The sequence below is a fragment of the Heloderma suspectum genome, chromosome 5, assembly GCF_057233095.1.
Source record: "Heloderma suspectum isolate Gila_16-S chromosome 5, 16-S_ref, whole genome shotgun sequence".
Taxonomy (NCBI): domain Eukaryota; kingdom Metazoa; phylum Chordata; class Lepidosauria; order Squamata; family Helodermatidae; genus Heloderma; species Heloderma suspectum.
In genome coordinates, this window is record NC_139462.1 from 230,955,008 (window position 1) to 230,976,146 (window position 21,139).

At 48.0% G+C, this 21,139-nt stretch overlaps 1 protein-coding gene across 8 annotated transcripts in view; it reads right to left on the reverse strand.

Moving 5' to 3' along the window:
• The window catches only part of LOC146345281 (uncharacterized), a 228,758-nt gene that overhangs the window by 21,364 nt on the left and 186,255 nt on the right, over nt 1-21,139 (reverse strand). For 7 of the 8 annotated variants that reach the window (XM_084859552.1, XM_084859550.1, XM_084859548.1 and 4 more), the window contains exons 14-16: nt 7,681-7,784; nt 5,251-5,472; nt 1,538-1,715 (exon numbers count right to left, since the gene is read on the reverse strand). In XM_084859552.1, coding sequence (XP_084715678.1) covers nt 1,538-1,715; nt 5,251-5,472; nt 7,681-7,784 — 504 coding nt within the window. The remainder of the gene's footprint in view (nt 1-1,537; nt 1,716-5,250; nt 5,473-7,680; nt 7,785-21,139) is intronic. The other variant, XM_084859551.1, reaches the window with a different exon arrangement.

Below are 21,139 nucleotides of genomic sequence, written 5' to 3' on the forward strand. Positions count from 1 at the left end.
TGGGGTTGTAGTCCAACACACCTGGAGGGCACCAGGTTGGGGAAGGCTGCCTTAGGACACCACATCTAAGCAAGTTTCTGTGGCAGGATCTCAACCACCTTAACATCCCCTCCTGCAATGATGCCCTGCATCCCCTATTACTGCTGTAACTGTCACACATCTTCAAAGGCTAAATTAGAGAATGTACACTTGAGACCATGCCAGAAATGTTATAAGCAGAGTCCTCATTGTTGCCACCATTTGACTTTTAAATTGCCGCTTCCATTCCACTTAAGCCTGCCCAAGGAGCCTCAAAGGCATTTGGCACTCTCTCTGCTCTTAAGCGACACTTCCTTTGCTTTTATGTATTTTAACCAGGAATATGTACATTTCACACAACCATATATATCCAGCACCAGGGTACATAGAACCACGCACTGAGAGCAGCTAAGAACTGCCTTGCTGGACTGGATGAAGATCCATCTAGCCTGGCATTTGAACAATGCCCAGCCATTAGAACAGAAGACCAGAAGAAGAGCCCTGCTGGACCAGACCCAGGGTCCATCTAGTCCAGCAGTCTGTTCACATAATGGCCAACCAGAAGTCCATGGGAAACCCACAAGCAGGGCATGAGTGCAACAGCGCCCTCCCGCCCATGTTCCCCAGCAACTGCTGTACATAGGCTCACTGCCTCTGGTACTGGAGGCAGCACATAGCCATCAAGAGTAGTAGCCACTGATAGCCATTTCCTCCAAGAATTTGTCTAACCCCCTTTTAAAGCCATCCAAACTGGTGCCATCACTACATCCTGTGGTAGTGAATTCCATAGTTTAACTCTGTGCTGTGTGAAGAAGCCCTTCCTTTCATCTGTCCTGAATCTCCCACAAATCAGCTTCATAGGATGACCCCGTTGGGTTCTAGTATTTTGAGAGAGGGAGAAAAATGTCTCCATAGTCACATTCTCCACACCATGCATAATTTTGTAGACCTCTACCATGTCTCCCGACCCTCCTTTTTTCCAAGCTAAACAATCCCAGCTGCTATAACCTTCTCTCATAGGGGAGATGCTCCAGCCCCTTGATCATTTCAGTTGCTCTTTCCTGTACCTTTTCCAGAACAGGAAACACACTTTTTAAGTGTGGTGACCAGAACTGTGCACAGTATTCCAAGTGTGGCCACACCACAGATTTGTATAAGGGCAGTATGATAGTGGCAGTTTTATTCTCAATTCCTTTTCTAATTATGCCTAACATGGAGTTTGCCTTTTTTACCGCGGCTGCACACTGGGTTGACATCTTCACTGAGCTGCCCACCACAACCCCAAGATCTCTTTCTTGGTCAGTCACCGCTAGCTCAGATCCCATCAGGCTATACTTGATTCCTCACCATGCTGGTCACGGCTGATGGGAGCTGCAGGCCAAAAGCTCTGGAGGGCCACAAGTCTCCCATCCCGGATTTGAGTGTGCTAGAAATGGGCAAAACTATAGCACACAATGCAGACCCCTGCCCAAATCTAGGATCCCTTTCAACAGTAAGCCTGGGGTGGGGAAATACTCACTGGAGGGCCTCTTGGGTGGGGAAGTGGCAGTGCTCCGGAGGCTTGATGTATTCAGACTCGTCAGTGCTGTCGATGGCCTGGGGGTGGCTGGGCTGCTTCTCGTGCTAGGCCGAGGGGTGGTGGCAGACGGTGGCTTCGAAGGGGAGGTTCGCTTATCCGGGCTCTTTATGTCTGTCCCCTAGTAATGAAAAGGGCCCATTTCAGACCAAGGTTCTCCTCTTAAGAAAGCCCATTATCCTTGAGAACTTAAAACAAACGGAAGATTTCCTCCCAAGGAAGTGCGTGGATATCTTCACCAGCCATGCAATGTAGGTGAGCTTTACAGATGAAGAGTTTGCAAGCATTGTCACTTACCGCCCCAACATTTCTAGCTTTCCCCTACAGAGGTCATTCTCCCCTCTCCGCCATCATCTATACAGGTGCATGTGTGAAAAAGATTGTAACACGGGTAATGTGCAACTCCAAACTAAACCATGTGAGTTAGATCATAGAATAGTAGGATTGGAAGGGGCCTACAAGACCACTGAGTCCAACCCCCTCGTTCAAAGTAAATGTTCCAAAATCCACAGCCAGGCAAAACCTTTCTTAGGACCAATCAAAATGTCACACAACAATGAGCAAACTTTTGAATTCTCACTCTTCATGAGACTGGATGTTAACCAAAGTGTGTGTGAGGGAGGTGGGGGGCAGAAAGAGGAAAATGACTTGATGGTGAAGCCACAGTGTCTCCATTTAGTCACAGTCTTAAAACTGAGTGTGCAGGAGATGGCAGACTGGATTAGGCTCTTCTAGGTGCTGTGCAGGTTTCAAGTTGCTGGGACAAAACAGCAAGTAGCTGACCCCCCATTTTTGAAAATAGAAATTCCAGCAGATACTCGGCTCTGTCTCCGGTCTTAAGCAAAACACACAGGCTCCTTGTGAAAAAATGAGTATTTCATCTAGGGTTAGAACTGTCAACTGACCATTCAGATATTGCCAACTAACCCTTGAGCAATTGATAGCAATCAGTTCAAGAAAGCCCTTGTGCGTTTGGTAGGTGGCTTTTAAAAGCTCACATCATGGGGGTCATCCAAGAGCCATGGCAAGAGGGAGGCCCAACTGTTCCACACTAGCAGGAGTCAGGAACCATACTTTTGGACAGGGCTGCAAAGTCTCAGGGCTCGACCTGAAGTTTCAGCCTCCACCTCGGAGCCTCCAGGGGGAAAATGCTCAGGGCAAGGGAACAGAACCCAAGGTGGAGGTGGGGAGAAGGAGAGGGTATTTCCTGCCTGACTTTATGAGAGCTTCCACTATCAACTCTGCTGATGTGTCACAGAAGGATCAACTCCTCAGCTGCTATGCAAAAACTCAGCTCTGTGGCCAGATGCTGTTTCTCATTCACCCTAGCCTGCCAGGCACCATTCATTATCTCCCAGGCTTCACATACTGGGTCTCTGGTGGAGATCTGACAAACCTACATGGACACGGGTTACATTATAAATGCCTGTAAATGTGTGTGTGTAATAGAACACAAATCTTAGATCAGCGTTCGCCAACCTGGCGCCAGTGGCCATGCTGGCTGGGGACGATGCGAGTTGCAGTCCAACGCATCCAGAGGGCACCAGGTTGGCGAAGGCTGCACAAGATTTTTATGGCAGGGCAGCATCTCGGCGATATTGTGCTACATGCCACGTTATACAGCAACTGGCTGCCTGCACATGCAGGGCAATGGACCTCAGAGGTGCTGTCCCTTCCCAAAATGCTGATTTTAATTTAATTCTATCGTTTAAGCTCCCTGGCTCTTTTTGGGGAGTTCTCTGAAGGCCAAGGTCTAAAGAATCAAGCCATAGACTTCACAGAAAAGGTTGGTTTGGGGAAGGGATTTGATGGGGAAAAAGAGGGGATGTCACATTTGCTCAAGTCATTATCCTCCCCCACCCCTACCCCGCAGTGCCGTCTGCCAAGAGGAAGCTCTTTAATTACAGGCAGAAAGAGAGAAATTGCTCTGTAGGCTTAGATGGCGTTTATCCGAGACCATCTGTGACCTGAGCAATGGCTGATCAATCTATGAAGAGCTGACACAGCTGGGAAACATGAGAAAAATCCTTTTCCAGAAAGGTCCAGGGGTCCAGGAATACCTTGGAGGGGGGTGGGTGATATATTCACATTACGGGCTTCCTTTCTATTCATAATCATTAAAATTAGACTCTGTTCCCTGAGCTGCTGGTTAGAACTGTTGACATATTTTAAGATTAAATAGCACTTCTTGGCAAAGATTTAGAGTGCTTCTGTGCTTCACTGTCCGTTTGGTTTCCACACACACAAAGTCAATTAGGAAAAGTGTCAGAATTTTGATAAGCAAAGCCTGGTAGCCATGGGAACCGGGAGCCAAGCTAAGGTTACTTACCTAAAGGGCAGCATTTCCATCAAAATATAAGCACAAGTGACTTTTGCTCAAGGAACCTCCCCCTCACCCCCTTTTTGTTCTTAACGTGAGCACAGCACAATCCGCCTCACCCCCGACAGCGGATGGGGTGGGGGTGGCGAGGCAGGAGCCCTTTTTGGTCACAGGCAGGTTGCCAATTTAAAAGTTCAACAGCCAACATACTTTCGCCACGACCAGCACAGAACCCCAGACTGCAACACCTCAAAATGGCTCTGCAAACTGGCTGATTTTAGCCAGGTATAGCTGAGGTTATTCTCCAGTTAGTTGAAACCATTGATTTTGTCTCTATTGTCATCTTCCAAGACTCCCAAACATTTCCTCCCCTTAAGTAACGCTGCCCCCTTTTCCTCGTTACCCCTTATGCATGGAACTGCCTCCCAGGACACCGTCATGACATCACCTCTTTTTCCCATCAGATCCCTTCTCCAAACCAAGCTTTTCTGTGATGTCCATGATTTGATTCTTTAGACCTTAACCTTCAGAAACAAAGCTTATGACTGAACTGGTGTGAACACATACTCTTCTATTATTCTGACCTCCATCTTTCAGTGTTCCATAGCCACCTTCCCCAACCTGGTGCCCTCCAGATGTGTTGTACTGCAACTCCCATTGGCCATGCTGTCTGGGAATGATGGGAGTTGCAGGCTAACACATCTGGAGGGCACCAAGTTGGGGAAGTTTGTTCTAGTGTTCACTATCTACAAATTGTTCCAATAAAGTATGAAATACTTTATCATTTAAAAAAAATATCTTGCGATATGTAACTCATTCCTCTTAAATAAATCTCACTGCAGCCCCTCTTGAGGCTTGCGTGTTTCGAACAGGAGCCCTTGAGGTTGGTTTAGTGACAAGATGCCCTTGAACAAAATGCAGGTGGAAGAAACCATCGCCTAGCCACACCCACCCATCCCACATGTAGAAAGCTAGCCAGTCAAGGAGACTAGGCTAGAATCCCTCTTCCCCGACGTACTAGCTTTATGCATAAGTGGATTTGGTTTTTTTCTGAAGGCAAACCTTAAAAAATGTGACTCCCCACCCGTGTTTTGAAGTGGTATGCTCCTGGAACATACTACGTGCTTTTCTGGAATGTGTGAACTGGCTCTAGGAAAAGTGATGTGCTGCTTAACAAATGGGCAAAGCAACAGCAATTCAGCTGGGGAAGACAGAGATGGTAATTGGCCAGGTGTGCTCAAAACAAAAACCCGACACGAAGGCCACATCCTGCCCGCTGCGCACATTCTCACAAGCAGCGCCTTGGAGCTCCCAGCCAAAGCACAATGGTCCTTACCTTTGGTTTGGAGTCCTTAGGCGTTAAGGTGGAGGGTCGTGCGGTGCTGGTCGCTGGGCGTTTAGGGGTGGTGGCTGCAGCTGGGCCTGTGGTAGGGCTGGTGGCTTTTTTGTTTTGGCCTGGCGTAGCAGAAGCCGGCCGCTTGGCAGGGGCAGCAGCAGCAGTGGGCACGGGCTTGATTTTCGCTGCAGCAGGCTTTGCTGCTGGAGTGGAGGCTGATGGCTTTACGTGATAACGTACACACACAAGCAGGAAGAGGGACAACACACACACACACGTGTAACAAAAAAAAGAAGCGCATTGTAAACAAAATGTTTAGCGGCAAAAATGTGAGCAAAAACAAGTCAATTCAGGAGGAAAGTAAAGAAGCCAGTGTTCTGTTCTCTGAGTGTAAGAGTGGCCACAGTGGGAGAACTAATGATGCCCAATTATATTGCTTAGGGCCCCAATCTACCCTGAATGTCACCTGGAGAACAGTGACAACAATGTTGACATTGTTAACAAGAGGTTGGCTCCACAACGCTATGTAACCATCACCACCCCAAATGAACTGAGCAAATGGTAGAGCAGAGGATTACAGCAGCGTGGTAAAAACATCCACAAAAATCTACTTGTCTCTGTACCTGCAGATTCGCCTCTTAGGAATTTGTAGAACACTGATGGCCTGTAAAGGAACTGGGTAGTGCTGGAGGCAAAGACAACAGAGGAACCAACTTTCTTCCATTTATAAAAAACCCCCACAGTTGGCTTGCTGGGAGACAATCCCACACAAAACCTGAAACTTCTATTTCCCTTCCTCTTCCTGCCTCCACTAAATTTAGAGTTTGTGGTGCATTTGGACATAACAATTCAGGGGAAAGAGTGTGGACTATATTCCCCTTGGGGGAGGGACCATAGGTCAGTGGTAGAACACAGGCTTTGCATGTGTCAAGTATCAATTTTGTCCCTGCTGAACTTCAATAGCTGAAATCAAAACACAAACAAGAGGCTGCTATCCACGACTCTTTAATCCTTTTACTTCAATGGGTCATACAGATGCTAACTGTCAGTAACTCACAGTCTACAAAGGAAATGCCTTCAGGGAGTTCAAAGGGAAACCAGGAAGATTGAAGGTTGGCTACCGTTTGCGAAAAGGTGGGCATGCCTCCCTAACTTAAGGGGGGGGATCTCCCTCTGTCTCGTGAGGTATCTACGCGTAGCTGTTCCCGCCGGGCCAATCGGGCAGATCGCCTAAGCTCCACCCCGCCATCTCTCTCTTGGCCCTGCGTCTGCGCCTGGCTTCTAAGAATTCAGGCAGTCCACGCCCCACCTCTCCCTGTTCCGATCTCTGATGGGTGTTTGTGAAGAGAGGCTCTCTCGGTCCAGCTGGACTGTTGAAACCTGAGGAGTTTGTCTCTCCCTGCCTGGAAGAGTCTGGGAAAGTTCCTCCCCCATGTTTTGCGGTTCCTCTTCGGAATCTGAGCCACTCTGCCACTGCCTATGCTCAGAGGCACCCCTGGCATCATGCGGAAGGACACGGGTTCAATGATGGAATCTCCAGTTAGGAGGATCAGGGAGCAGGAGATGGGAAAGAACCTCTCTGCCTGAGACTCCGCAGAGCTGCTGCCAGCCAGGGTAGACAAATACTGGGCTAGATGGACAAACAGTCTGAGCTATTCCCCAGAAGCAGGGAGTTCTTCGCATCAAGCTGCCAGAGCACAGAAAACGGCCTTATACGGAGTCAGACCCCTGGTCCATCTCACTCAGTATTGCCAACACTGACTGGCAGCAGCGGCTCTCCAAGGTTTCAAGCAGGAGTCATTCCCAGCCGTATCTGGAGATGCCAGAGATCGAACCTGGGACCTTCTGCACACAAAGCCGTGCAGAAAGTCCCAGTGCTCTGCCACTGAGCTATGACCCTTCCTCAAATAGTGCACAATCTTTCACCTGCATCATTTTGCCCAAAATGCTACAATTTTAACAGCGAGAGAAATTGGAAAGTTGGTTCTTCCCCAACCCTGGGGCCCTTTACAGGTCTATCAGTGTCAGCCAAAGGGCGAATCCTATGAAGAATAGAGGGGGGCTGAACTCCTCTTCAGCTCAACAGGGTCTCGATTTAATGTAGGTACAACAAAATTCATTCCAGGCCTCCTCTTGTCTAAGGATTCCTCTAAGCACATTGAACTGGGGTTACAAACAGATATTTGGAACCGAACGCTCAAGAAACGCACATTTATCCCTAGAGGCCTCTTCTAGGCAGCGTGACTAATAACAGGGGGCTTAAGTGAAATGATGGGCTTGGGAACTGAGCTTGGACAAGGCAAGGTGGCTTCTCTTGAGGCCATCAGCTCAGAGAACAGAACTTATCATTGGCTTAAGAGGAGGAAGAGAAAAAGCAGGCACAAAAAACCAAAACCTGCAAAGCTGGAAAGGCATGTGGATGACCCTCACCTTCGTTTTCTTCTCAGGGCTTGGAGGAAGCTCCTTGCTGGGAGGGGCTGCAATGTCGTTCGCCCTCGCAACCTCAGCATCTGGCTTTACCTCTTCTGGTTTTGCTGACCGAAGCAAAAGGGAAACAAAATGCACTCAGATTTCACCCATCACAACAGTTTTTAGCGGAGTCTGCATGGCAGCACAAGGAGGACAGAGACAGAGGATAGACAGGGCTGAAAAAGCTTGGCTAAGGCAACAGGTATCACGGCCTATTTCACCACTGCAGGGGTCGGAAAGCCCTCCTGTCACGCGAGGAGTGGATTTCCACATGCTGGTTACAGAGTTTTTGACATTTTTTTAGAAAGCAAACTTCCCACTGCTAAGCTCAGTCTAGAAACAGTGGTGCATTCACAATGTACACAAGCTCATCTCCCAACCCTGCCCCCCGTTCTTTCAGCCGATGACGTGCAAGTATAAGCCTGCCTTGATGACAAGCTAGCAGCACTGTTTCTGTTTTCCATGTAGGAAGTGGTGCAAAAAGTGATCCTGATGTGTGGCAACACTGTGCATTGAGTGGTTGTTTATCAAGAAGCCGTGGCTGCCGCAAGATGGATGTGTGTAGAATCGTCATTTGTGACAATTCACATAACGTTTCAAAGTCCAGAGAAGCCCCTTGATCCAGCAGTCAGAAACCCCCAAGCCCCACTGAATGCAAAGTCAAATATTTCAATATCTCCATGCATTTAGAACATGTTCCTAAATGGCAAACTCATTAAGTGCCTGTAGACTGCTATGCACTGAGGCTGAACGCATTTAAGCTCATTAACTCCTTTTCCAGTTCTGCATTCTAACCTTAACAGGCCGGCAGTGCACTCTTGCAGAGAGTTTGCTTTGCGTTGCAGAGGAGTTGAGCTCTTTGGTAAGGGGCTCCAACTGATCCAGCAGCTCAATTCCTGCGAAATTCATCTCGGTTCTCCCAAGAGCTGCCAATGCCAGTCAGGGGCCTCAGTGAGGAACAAGATAGAAGTAATTTGGGGGAAAGCGACTACTGGGAGTTAAAAGCAGTTGAGAGAAAGTAACATGGGAGGAACCAGGAATCTCCCCCCCCAACTACAAATGGAGGGGAAGAACACCGCTGTCTGCTCCAAAGTATGCTGCCACATGAGATGGAAAGCACCTAAGTGCTTCTTTCTGCACAATAGAAGTAGCAGCAGCTCAGGGACTTGAGTCTCATTGGAAAACAGGTTCCTTTTGAACATTCCTCCCCCTCCACGGACAAAACATGAACACAACTATGGAAAGGGCTCAGCTGCGTAACCCTGGCCAAGGGAAAATTCTATCTATCTATCTATCTATCTATCTATCTATCTATCTATCTATCTATCCATCCATCCATCCACCCACCCACCCACCCACCCACCCACCTACCAGCATATGTCAAAATGGACATTTTCCTGGGAGATACTCCTTGGCACCCACTCTGCTGTTACCTGAGCTGGCAAGTGCTGCTACAAAGCGGCTACTTTCCATGCTGATGGGGTAACAGCAGATGCAGCCCACCAGAATGTGGCCCGTTCCAAGGGAAGCCGTGGTGCCACAGTCATGTCCCAAGTGCCGCACAGTACATGACATTAGCCCAGGAGATGCTGGCAGGAGCTGGCATTCCCGTAGCTCCCACGCTGCCTGGGCAAGGTCAGAAGGTTTCTTGCTTCTGTTCCACATTCAGTGCAGGCCCTGGACTTAAGTGTGGAGAAAGGTACCTGCAGAATCCTATGCAGGCAGGCAGGCCCTCTTCACTGGGTCTCTCTCGACTCACCTTCCCACAGCAACCCATGCAGACCCACCTTGTTCAGGCCCCCTCCTCACAAAATCTGGCACACAGCCAGTCACTCTTGGGTTGGCCTCATCACTGCCCTCAAATCAAAATGAGTTAATACATTTCAGAATTTTCTTTGGCCTCTGGCAGGAGAATGTACAATTTAGACTGTCACAAGGATGAATTTCACACCATGGAAAAAGAAACTGCTTTGGAGCGTAGCAGCCTCAGGCCTCAGGCCAGATTAAATTAGCAGTCAGTTCACTGAGGGTTTCAGGCTTAGATGGCTGAGGGTCGTCCACTGCCTGCCTGTCAACAGTGCTAGTCTGTCTCCTGTACATGTTCAAGGGGACGGACAGAAGGACGGACACAGCCACAGGGACCAGAAATCACCTTCACGCAATATCCATCGATCGGCATTCCAGCCAATTCAGCTGCCTCAATCCTGCTTCCTGGCAATTGTGTCTGATAGTGTAAAACTGTTTATTCAAGCACAGACAGGGTCCCTGTGGCTCCCGTGCAGGAGGCAGCCCTCCCATTAAAGGCAGAAATGTATTTATGACCTGTTTATCCTGCCCTTTCTCTGAGGAGCTCACAGCAGCGTATGCAGCTCTTCTGCCTCTCCCCATTTGCCTTTGGAACCACCCTGGTGAGGGAGGCAAAGGCCCAAGAACACCTAATGATCTTCATGGCTAAGCAAGGATTTGAAACTGGGTCTCCCCAGACCCCATCCAACTCTTAGTCCGCTATGCAGCATGGGCCTCACACGGCAAAAAAGAGAGGGAGGTACAGCGAACGGTGGGATGGAAAATACAGTGATGAACTGTTGCAGACTTCCACAACCTGGTGCCCTCCTGGTGTGTTCGACTACGATTCCCAGCATCCCCCAGCCAGCCATGGAGGACGCCAGGTTGGGGAAGGCTGAGCTATTGCTGAATGCCCTTATCGTGCCAATTCCCTCTTCCTCCTCCTCACCAAAGACCATTCCATTTCTCCCTCGCCTTGTCTGCACATCCCATTGCAACCAGACTCCCCCCATTGCTTGCATCCAGCCCTCATAGCCCCTCCCTCCCTCCCATCCAAATCCAGGACCAGCCCAAGACACTTTGCCTCTTCAAGCATCTGCAATGCGATGATCAGAGAGTTGGGCATTTTGATCCATTGTAACTTTGTTGGGGGGAAACTTCAGGTGGAGCATGATCAGAGAATGGCATCCCTACATTCTCGGCCACATTGCAAGGGGGCTGGATTGAGGCACAAACTCACAGACTTTCTAGCACTGCCTTCCCCAGCCTAGCGCCACCCAGAAGTGTTGGACTGAAACTCCCATACCAGGAAAATACAGCAGCCGACTCCATTCCCAGTTTGCACACACTCATACCCCTGACGGCCCAGCTAGGCCAGTTCTTCGTTTTGGGAGGGGAAACTGTTCTAGTGGAACCTCAACATGAACTGCCCGGCGAGCCAGCAGCATCTCTTCCCAGATTAATTACCGATTATTATGCGCACAAATGCTGCTCTGATTCAGGGCAGCTCTTCCAGGCCACCAAAAGAGGTAGTGCACCAGCCATTTCCCGTTTATGCCACTGGCAGACCAGGGTAGCAAAGGGAGAGTGCTTGGCTTTCCCCCTTCCCTGTTCATTTAATTAACCACCCACCATGCTCATCAGCAAACGTTTGCTTTCATGCAGCATTTAATTACAAGGCCATCCTCTTTCAGAGCACTAGCGCATGAATGTTTGCCTTCCCACCCACCCCTCCAGGGAACGGGTGGGTGGGGGGACTGCCAAATCTTAATCAGGTTTGTTCATTAGTTTATAAAGATTCATGTAAGAGAGTCTGCCAACTGCTGGGACAGCATGGAAGCGTGAATCCCTCTCCCCAAAAGGCATTTCAAGGTCATCTCACTCAAAAATTGCAACACACAGGTGGGTTGATACACCCCCTCAGCCACTGATCTGCTCTGCTGACTCAGCAAAGAACACTGCATTGCTCCATTTGGGGGCTTGAAAGAGCCAGAGCTATACAGACTTGAGAACGGTTGGACTCATTATTCTATTGATTATTACTAAGCTGCCTATTGATCCAAAAGGACCCATCCATGCGGGGGGGGGGGAGAGGCTAGACTGCCACTTGTGCAATGCTGTGAGTTTAATTTGTTGCAAGCGTAGAGATCCATACTTTTCAGAACTAGTTGTGCACAGCAACTCACAGAGAATGTTTTCCCATGTGTGAAGCATACAAAAGGACTGGGAAGATGGACTGATCTAGATTCTGGAGGAACTTCTGTGGGCTGATGGGGAGCTTCCATGAGCCACATAAGGCCCGTGGGCCAGAGGTTCCCTACCCCTGATCTAGAACCAAACCAGGCGGGGGGGGGGGTGCACTGGAGTACTGATACCAAAATTCAGGATAGGGAGGAAGAGATCAATCAAGATGAAGAAGAGAACAATCCTACTGGTTTACATGGACCTGCTTTGTTTAGCACAGAGGGGAGAAAAACATTTAAGAGAGAAGGGAGTGGCGGTTTAAATATGCAGAAGCAGCATCAGAAGGGAGAACCGAAGAAACACTTGTTTAGCTGTAAGCACTGGATACGAGACAAAAAGTAGAGGAGTTAAACAATAAAAAACATTTTTGATTAAACCTTGGGAAGAATTCTGAGGTTCAGAGCAGCTCAGCAACAAATCAGCTGCCACAGTCTGGAGAGGTTGTGGCATTGCCTTTCTTAAAGATCTTCAAAAGGGAAATGCACAGATGTTTACCAGGGATACCTTGGGCACAGACTGTTTTAGGGCATCCCTCCCCAGCCTGGTGCCCTCCAGATGTGTTGGGCTACAACTCCCATCACTGCAGCATCATGGCTGGCCTTGCTTGCTGGGGATGATGGGGGCTGTAGTCCAACACATCTAGAGGGCGCCAGGGTGGAGAAGGCTGTTTTAGGGTACCAGGAGATAAACATTTGGGTCCCTTTCTACTACAGGTAAAGAATATGCCCTAAATCTGTGTCTCTGGCTTTCTGCTCATGACTAACACCAGCCAATTCTTAGGTCTGAGCTTCAACGTCTCCAAGGCCAAGAGCTTGGTGTCGTTCCCCAGAAGCTGCCTACAGATTCTTATGCACCTAGGATAGAACTAACAGCCCTATGGGGTTACATTGCTCCCCTCAAGGCACTTGTGCATCCACAAGGATTTCTCATGGACCAAGTTCTATTTACACTGGAAGAAATTTATGAAGGTCAGAATCCTTCCTTTGATGTGACATTCACACTGGCCAGCTGTCCACAAGATAATCTGGAATGAGGCCAGACACTATAATTCTTGAAAATTCCAGAAGAGTAGCCATTAGTAAAATGCATCCGATACAGCATGATATATTCCTATAAAAGAATCCATGTCAAAATTCACTATTTGGGAAGATGCCAAAGGACTCCCCCCTGCCTGCCTGCTTAGATAGCAGCAAATCCATGTAAACTGCATCCACATCAACAGTCCAATTTTAAGTGTGGGTGCTAAAAAAAATTCATCAGCCAGCTGTGTTGCTGTCAGCATAGCCATGGCAATCTACCAGCCAGGCAACTGTAGCTGAGCAACTTCAGGGTACCTGACTTCCAGCAACAAGATGGGCGTGATGTATGCGGGTGGCTAAAGCCCAGCATGAATAGCTTCCAGCAATCAAAGAGATTACACCAGCCTCCCACAACTTGGTCCCTGCCGGATGTGTTGGACTACAACTCCCAACATCTCCCAGTCAGCCATGCTGGCTGGAGGATTCTGGGAGTTGCGGTCTAACACAACTGGAGGGTATCAAGTTGGGAAAGGCTGGATTATACTATCTAGGATAAGAACTTTCTGGAGCTGTATGCAGAGGGCTATTCAGGCCTTCAAGGAAAAATTATACTGCAAGTGATGATAATCAGCACAGGATACCATGGGCAAAAGGCTGCTCTCTTTCTTTTGCATAAGCTTGTTCAGTTTCCACACTTGATTCTGAACTCCTGCCTATGATTTTTTTTCCAGGTCTTTTGGACAGGAATATCACAGTAGTTGGATGAGAGGTCGTGCAATGGGTAGTTGCTGTACATGAGGAAGGGAAAGGAAGACCATGATGGACAAGAAGATTGTTACCCAGTACACAGAAGCTCCAGCCTCAAGCTCAGGAAGGCTTTGCCATGTACTCAGAACATATTTCTACAACCCTGAGGTGGAGTATAGGGTCCGTGGCTCAGTGGCAGAGCACCTGCTTTGCACACAGAAGGTACCCAGCTCCATCCCCAGCATTTCCAGATACAGCTGGAAAAAATCCTGCCTGAATCCCTGGAGAGCCACTTCTGGTCAGTGTTGACAATACTAGGCTAGATGGACCAAAGGTCTGATTCAGTAGAAGACAGCTTCCTACATTCCTATGGAGTATCCAGCCTCCAAAGTAACCAAGCTCTGGGTTGTTCTGTGCCACCAACAAGAGAGGAACTCCCAGAAGGGAAAGCTTGGTGGTTTTTTTAAGACTCTAAGGCAGGGCTGGAGAATCTGTTTCCCACCAGGTGTTGTTGGAATCCAACTCTCATCAGGCCCAGCCAGCACGGCCAATGGTAAGGATGGGAGGTGTAGTCCAACAACAGCTGGAGGGCTGCAGGTTCCCCATCCCTGGTCTAAAAGTATAACATCAAATTAACATATGGTCTGTGCTCCAGAGGTATTAGCAAAGACCTAAGCCAGTGGCCTTCAGAAGGATCTTCAGAAAAGAAGTGACACGTTGTGTTCTGGTGCCACACCAGAAAGGGAAGGCAGGTTTGCAATATACATAAATCAGACAATTACACCCAAAGGTGGTGGTGGTTTTTTAAATGGAGTATATCATCCCATGCAGTTTATATAATGCTGCCAAAAGATATTTTAAGGAAGTTTTATTTACATGCACACTGTACTTGGGGAATTGCTAAAAAGATTCTGTACAGCAAGCAATTATGTGCCATCTGCAGGTTTAATACTGCATATTCAGGATGGGTGGTAGGGTGAAGCTTTCCCAAACTAGAAGCTTTGTTCGATTTTTGGGTGGGTGAGGAGACAAAGTGATGTGCTCCAAAATGTAAGTGGAAGCCAGTTTTCTGCTTTATCATCAGACACACCTGGGAAATATCACTTCTACTGCAGCAAACATGTCATTTGCCACCATCCAACTAATTGCAAAGCCTGATCCTCCTCATTTTGACAGGTGGGTCACCTAAGGCACAGGCAACCAACAGCACCCTCTAGGTTTCAAACCCTCTAACCGTTCAATATAACCTATCCAATGTGCTTCCCACGTTTACCACCAACTCTCCTAATACGACAATGAGACTGTTTTCCACAAGCCTTTCTCTTTAAAGTCCCCACAAGGGGACTTTAAACCCAACAGTACTGGAGATGCAAAGATTTCATTTCTTCCCCCCTCCCCTCCACTGGACTTTTCTCATCTCTCTTCCACATTGTTTTTTCTGCCTTGTATCTGAGGGATGTTTTAGATATGATCCCTCGAGCAAGGCAAGACATTTGTAATCCAATTATGCTCTGTGCCTTGGCAATTGTGCCATGGGGTTCCACAGGGCTCCATTTTATCCCCCATGCTGTTCAACATCTACATGAAACCACTGGGGGACGTTATCTGGAGATGTGGGCTGACATGCCATCAATATGTGGATGACACCCAGCTCTACCTCTCTTTCTCATCAAACCCAGGTGAGGCAGTGGCTGTTCTGAATCAGTGCCTGGGCACGGTAATGGACTGGACGAGGGCCAATAAACTGAGACTCAATCCAGACAAGACGGAGGTACTGTTAGTGGGTGGTTCGTCTGCCTGGCTAGGTGATGTTCAGCCTGTTCTGGAGGGGGTCGCACTCCCCCTAAAGGATCAGGTTCACAGTTTGGGGGTGCTCTCGGATCCAGAATTGTCACTTGAGGCACAGGTGAACTCAGGGGCACAGAGCACCTTTTATCAGCTTAGGCTGATAGACCAACTACACCCTTATCTGGATAGAGATAGCCTAGCTACAGTTATCCATTACTGGATTACTGCAATGCGTTATACGTGGGGCTGCCTTTGAAAACGGTCCGGAAACTTCAGCTAGTCCAAAATAGGGCAGCAAGATTGTTATCAGGGACTGGCCAATGAGATCACATTATGCTAGTACTTTCCCAGCTGCACTGGCTGCCAGTCCATTTCAGGGCCCAATTCAAAGTGCTGGTATTAACATTCAAAGCCCTTAACGGTTTGGGGCCAGGTTATCTGAAGGATCGCCTCCTCCCATATGTGCCTTCCTAAACCCTAAGATCATCCTCAGGGGTCCTTCTCCGGGAGTCCCCGCCAAAGGAAGTGACTGGAAGTGACTTCCTGGTGGCTACCAGGAAGAGGGACTTTTCTGCTGTGGCACCCCGGAATGAGCTCCCTCGAGAGGTTCACTGGCACTTACGTTGTACTCCTTCCAGTGCCAGGTGAAGTTCTTTTTATTTTCCCAGGCATTTTAGCATTTTAGCTTCCTAATCTTTTAGCTGTCGGATTTTAAATCTTATTTTAAATCTCTGCATTGCTGCTAGGCTTTATTCTGGTTGCACTACTATATTGTGATTTTAAGCTTTCATATTTTATATTGTTTTCTGTACTCTGGTTTGAATTTTTGTGAACTGCCCAGACAGCTTTGGCTATTGGGCAGTATAGAAATTAAATAAATAAACAAACACAGTTTTTGCTCAAGCCACCAGTTTTTCCATGCTAAATGTTGCCTGCCATGCAATATTACCACACTAAAAGTTTCTGCTTTGAAGACCTATGGCTGAAGAATTCAGTGTAATCTGAAAGCTCACACTTTGGACTTTAGTGGGTTCATGTAACTCTACCAAACATCCAAATGGTAAACCTCACTTGTGCTGCTTTTGGTCATGACTAGTGTTATTCCTCAGCATCTGGTGATTCTACCAGGATCTGGTGGAAGTTATAAGCTACAGCTACTTGGGTGATGGAAGGAAAGGTGCTTCTCTTCATCATGGTTGGAAGAATACCTCTTACTGGATGTTCCTGTTTTGCTGTAAGCTTCCACGATGACCCATCAGCAAAGACTATTTCAGAGTACCAGCTTAGCCAGGCTTAAATCTGGACCTCCTACTCATGCTGTGCATCCTCCAGATGTGCACAGAAGCCACACGGCATTCAGGTCCCTCCAATCAGTTTGGTTCCCCTGACCAGCCACTGGGCCAAATCGCTTTTGGCTCACCGTCAGCCTGCCTTGAAGCAGACAGGAACAGCATTCAAAAGGTGCTGCTTGAGAGTGATGCTGAACTGGCGGCCTGGGAAGGCATGCTCAAGCGAACTAAGCTGAGCCAGACCATCCTTCATTGAAACAGCTCCATCATTCTCATGATGGATTTTCTGCCAATGCCGCTAATCCTTTAGAGCAATGGCTTAAGCTGTGTGGGAATGGCCATCTTTACTCTCCTTTCAAACAGAACAATGAGAGACGCACACAAAAAAGGCGGCCATTCAGGGAGGAAAGAAGCAGCAAGGCAGAGCAAAGGCATCTGCTTAACCTGGAATGGTGTGCTGTGAGGACATGGATAGATCGTGACTGCAGATTCTGCAGCTGAGATGCCTTTTTAACACCAATACTCCTTTAAAGAATCCCTCCAACAATCCAACTAAGTTTAGACCTAAAGGAACCATCCTTGCTATGACACCCCTCCCACCGCCCCACCTTAAGCATGTGCGTGCACGTGCACGTGCACACACGCACACACACACACAACACTACACTCTTTTGCTTGACCCAAATTCAGAAATGTGAAGACCTTGATCTGCCAAGAACATCACATTGAGTGGTTCCTATTCGCTTGGTATAAAGCAGCAAAGACGTCAGACCTATTCATGTTCCTCTGGATGTTGTGCATTTCACTTGGCTTATTTTGTTTGGGATTCAGTACCTTATTGCCAGGGCTGGGAGGTCTTCAGGCTTGGGGGATCTACTTTGGTTTTTTGCTAAACTCCCAAGATCCACCCTGGTGGAGCCTGGTGTAACAGACATACTCTATGAATGACCGTATTCTGAACCCAGGATTTGTTTTGAGAGACCGAACTGGATGGAGCTTACAGTCCTTCCACACAAAAGCCCACTCCTAGCAAACGGAAGATTTCTTCATTTACGTAATATAATCGGGGAAGGGAGAATGAAGGGGGGTCATTTTGTTGCTGCTATTGTTAAACAATTGGGAGGCTGAAAATCTTTGCCAGCGTACTGCAAACCACCCAGAGATCTACCACCGCATCCCCCAACCTGGTGCCCTCCAGATATCTTGGGCTGCAACTCCCATCATGTCCAATGGCCATGCTGGCTAGGAATTACGAGAGCTACATAGGAAGCTGCCTTATACAGAGTTAGACAATTGGTCCATCTAACCCAGGACTGTCAACATCGACTGGCAGTAGTTCTTTAGAACTTCAGATGAGATTCTTTCCTGGAGATGCCAAGGATCAAACCTGGGGCTTTCGGAATACAAAGCTACCATGGCCCTTTGGGGAAGGCTGCTCCACCAGTATATCCAGATCTATCTTCTGCTTACCCCTGCCTTATGCAACCAGGAGGAAGCAGCTCTAGCTTCTGAGCAGGGAGCTAAAGCGAAAAGGTCACCCATTGCCCCTAGGAATGGCAAGCAGCAGGTTGTCACAAGAAACAAAGAATAAGCCATCAGTGGACAGTGAAAAAAGGCACCCCACCCTACTCCCATCCCCTCATCTACACAACTGCTGAAATGGCCTCTCTCATGGGGTGGCGTGGGGATGAGTACTAAGGGCTAAGACACCCATGATGCTCAGTTGAGTATATCCCTCCCCGCATCCCCATTTTCTCCTTTTGCAATTACAGAAGACTGGTGTGGGGAGGGACTTTCCCCTCTGGGTGGTTTGTCTGCTCAAAAATGCCCCTCCCTGAGCAGCTTCTCCCCTACTGCCCCATGAAGGCAATAGCAAAAGAGATATGCACCTTTAAAAGGTGCACAGGAACAACTGACTAAGCATCACCTCTCTCTCCCCACACCTGCCTCTCCACTGTGCCTTTTGGGAACAAGTTTTCCCCAAGCAACAAGTGTTTGGTGAAGCAGGCACAAGAGGAACAAACTACCATCATATTAGGGCTTCATGGGATTCAGTCAACCAGAACAGCGCACAAGAGCCATCTTATTATTATTGCACATGTGCAGGATTTGGCACTGGGGGTGTGCGTCAGAATTCAACATTGTGAAAATATCAGGGCTTTGTTTTTAAATGCTCATTTCTAGCAACAGCAGCAAACCAAGTTGCAATATCCCTGTAAGATAGATCAAACCTATTATCCCTGTTAACAGAAATGGGCGGGGGGGGGGGGGGAAGAGGAAGGAGACAGAGGATGGGGTCCCAATAATTGCTCAGACAGTTCTGCATGCCCAAGGGGGCTTCAGACTTAACCGACCACCCATGCAACATGGCAGCCTCTTTTTGGAACCCAGGAGTTTTTTAAAAGGCAGTCTGTGCTACAGAATGGGAAGTCTGTGTGTCTGCTATGGAAGACTGTGTGTGTGTGTGTGTGTGTGTGTGTGTGTGTGGGCGGGGAGGGTTTGAAAATCCTACTGGGGTGTGATTGAAGTAGTACTTCAGCAAGCCAAAGGTCAAATTATCAGTTAAATGGCAGAATCGGGATTTGAACCGGGGACCTTGCTGGTTCACAACTCACACCCTTCGCCACTACACTTCTCCAGCTCAAATCAAGACCTCGCCAACACTTCCAGCAGGCAGAGAGAAATGACATGTAGAAAGGAGGACACCATTTCACGCCGGGGGGGGCACAGATTTTGTGATGCTCCCTTATGTAAAAGCTCATTGCAAGAGGAAAACTAGTACAGTGGGGAACAGGCTGGTTTAGTCCTTGATAGGCTAGTATTTGCGTGTTTTTACTTGCAGGGAGGTTTTGTTTTGTTCTGTTTAACACGGGGGAACATTCAAAAATATGACCCCCAACCTGCAGCCTGAAGTGGTCCTGTCAGAGTGGACCACCAGAGTGCCACCTCATTCTGCCTGATGGGCAGACCAGCCCTTAGGCCAGGAGGGCCACCTCCAAGGTGTGTGAGTGATGCCTGATGAGAGCAAAGAGGCCAGGCAGGGACTAAGCAAGACTTTCAGGGCTCACTGGGATTGGTGGGGATGGACACCTTTGCTGCTCTTCCTATCCCTCCCTAAAGAGGGAACAAATGAACAAATGTATCATCCATGTGGGAACAAATGATACCGCCAAGCGGAGCTACGAAGAGATCACGTCAGACTTTGAAGCTTTGGGAAGGAAACTCAACAACTTTGGGGCACAGATAGTTTTCTCATCCATTCTTCCAGTAGTTAGAAGAGGGATAGAAAGGGAACGAAAAATACTCCGGGTGAATGACTGGCTACGAAGGTGGTGCCGACGAGAGAGATTTGGATTCTGGGACCACAGGCTATACTTCCTGGAAGATGGGCTGTTGGCTAGGGATGGGTTGCACCTCACAAAGGATGGGAAGAATGTGTTTGGCCACAGCATGAAGAACTTCATCAGGAGGGCTTTAAACTGAATCCTACGGGGAAGGGAGATGTAATGTTGGGGGTAACAATGGACGTAGGCGCATGCACTGCAATGGAGAGAACAGCTCTGATAGCGCCCAATAATAGTCTTCAGACACATGTAGGAAGAAAGCCAGACTATGAAGCACATGGTCTTTGATGTCTATATACTAATGCCCAGAGTATGGGAAACAAACAGAACGAACTTGAACTCTTAATACAAGAGGGAAATTATGACCTGATAGGTATAACTGAGACTTGGTGGGATGACTCTCATGACTGGAATACAGCAATTGAAGGATATAACTTGTTCCAAAAGAACAGGAGGAACAGAAAGGGAGGTGGGGTTGCACTGTATGTGAAAAATACATATCTCTGCACAGAAATACAGGAGGAGGAGCTTGGTAGACCCATCGAGAGCATCTGGGTTGAAATAAATGGAGCAAAGAATAAAAGGAACCTGGTGGTTGGAGTCTACTACCGGCCACCCAACCAAGGAGAAGACGAGGATGAAACTTTTGAAAAGCAAATAGCCAATGTTTTAAGGAAGCATGATGTAGTAGTAATGGGGGACTTCAATTTCCCCGATATTTGTTGGGAGACAAATTCTGCAAAACATGGCCCCTCCAGGAAATTCCTGACTTGTGTGGCGGATAACTTCCTCCGACAGAAAGTAGAGGAAGGAACTAGAGGATCGGCTATCCTTGGCTTGATCCTAACCAACAGAGATGACTTAGTGGATAAAGTAGCAGTTACAGGAACTCTGGGGGAAAGCGACCATGTTGTACTTGAGTTCTTGGTTCTAAGGGAAGCAAAAGCCGAGTGTAGTCAAACGCATACCCTGGATTTTAGGAAAGCTGATTTTCCTAAACTCAGAACAATGATCAGTAAGGTCCCATGGCAAGCGATGCTAGCGAGAAAAGGAGTCCAAGATGGGTGGGAGCTTTTAAAAAAGGAAATTCTCAAGGCACAATCACAAGCAATTCCAACAAGAAGAAAAGGTGGAAGACAACAGAAGAAGCCAATGTGGCTTCACAAAAAGCTTAGGGATGACCTGAAAACAAAAAAGGACACAT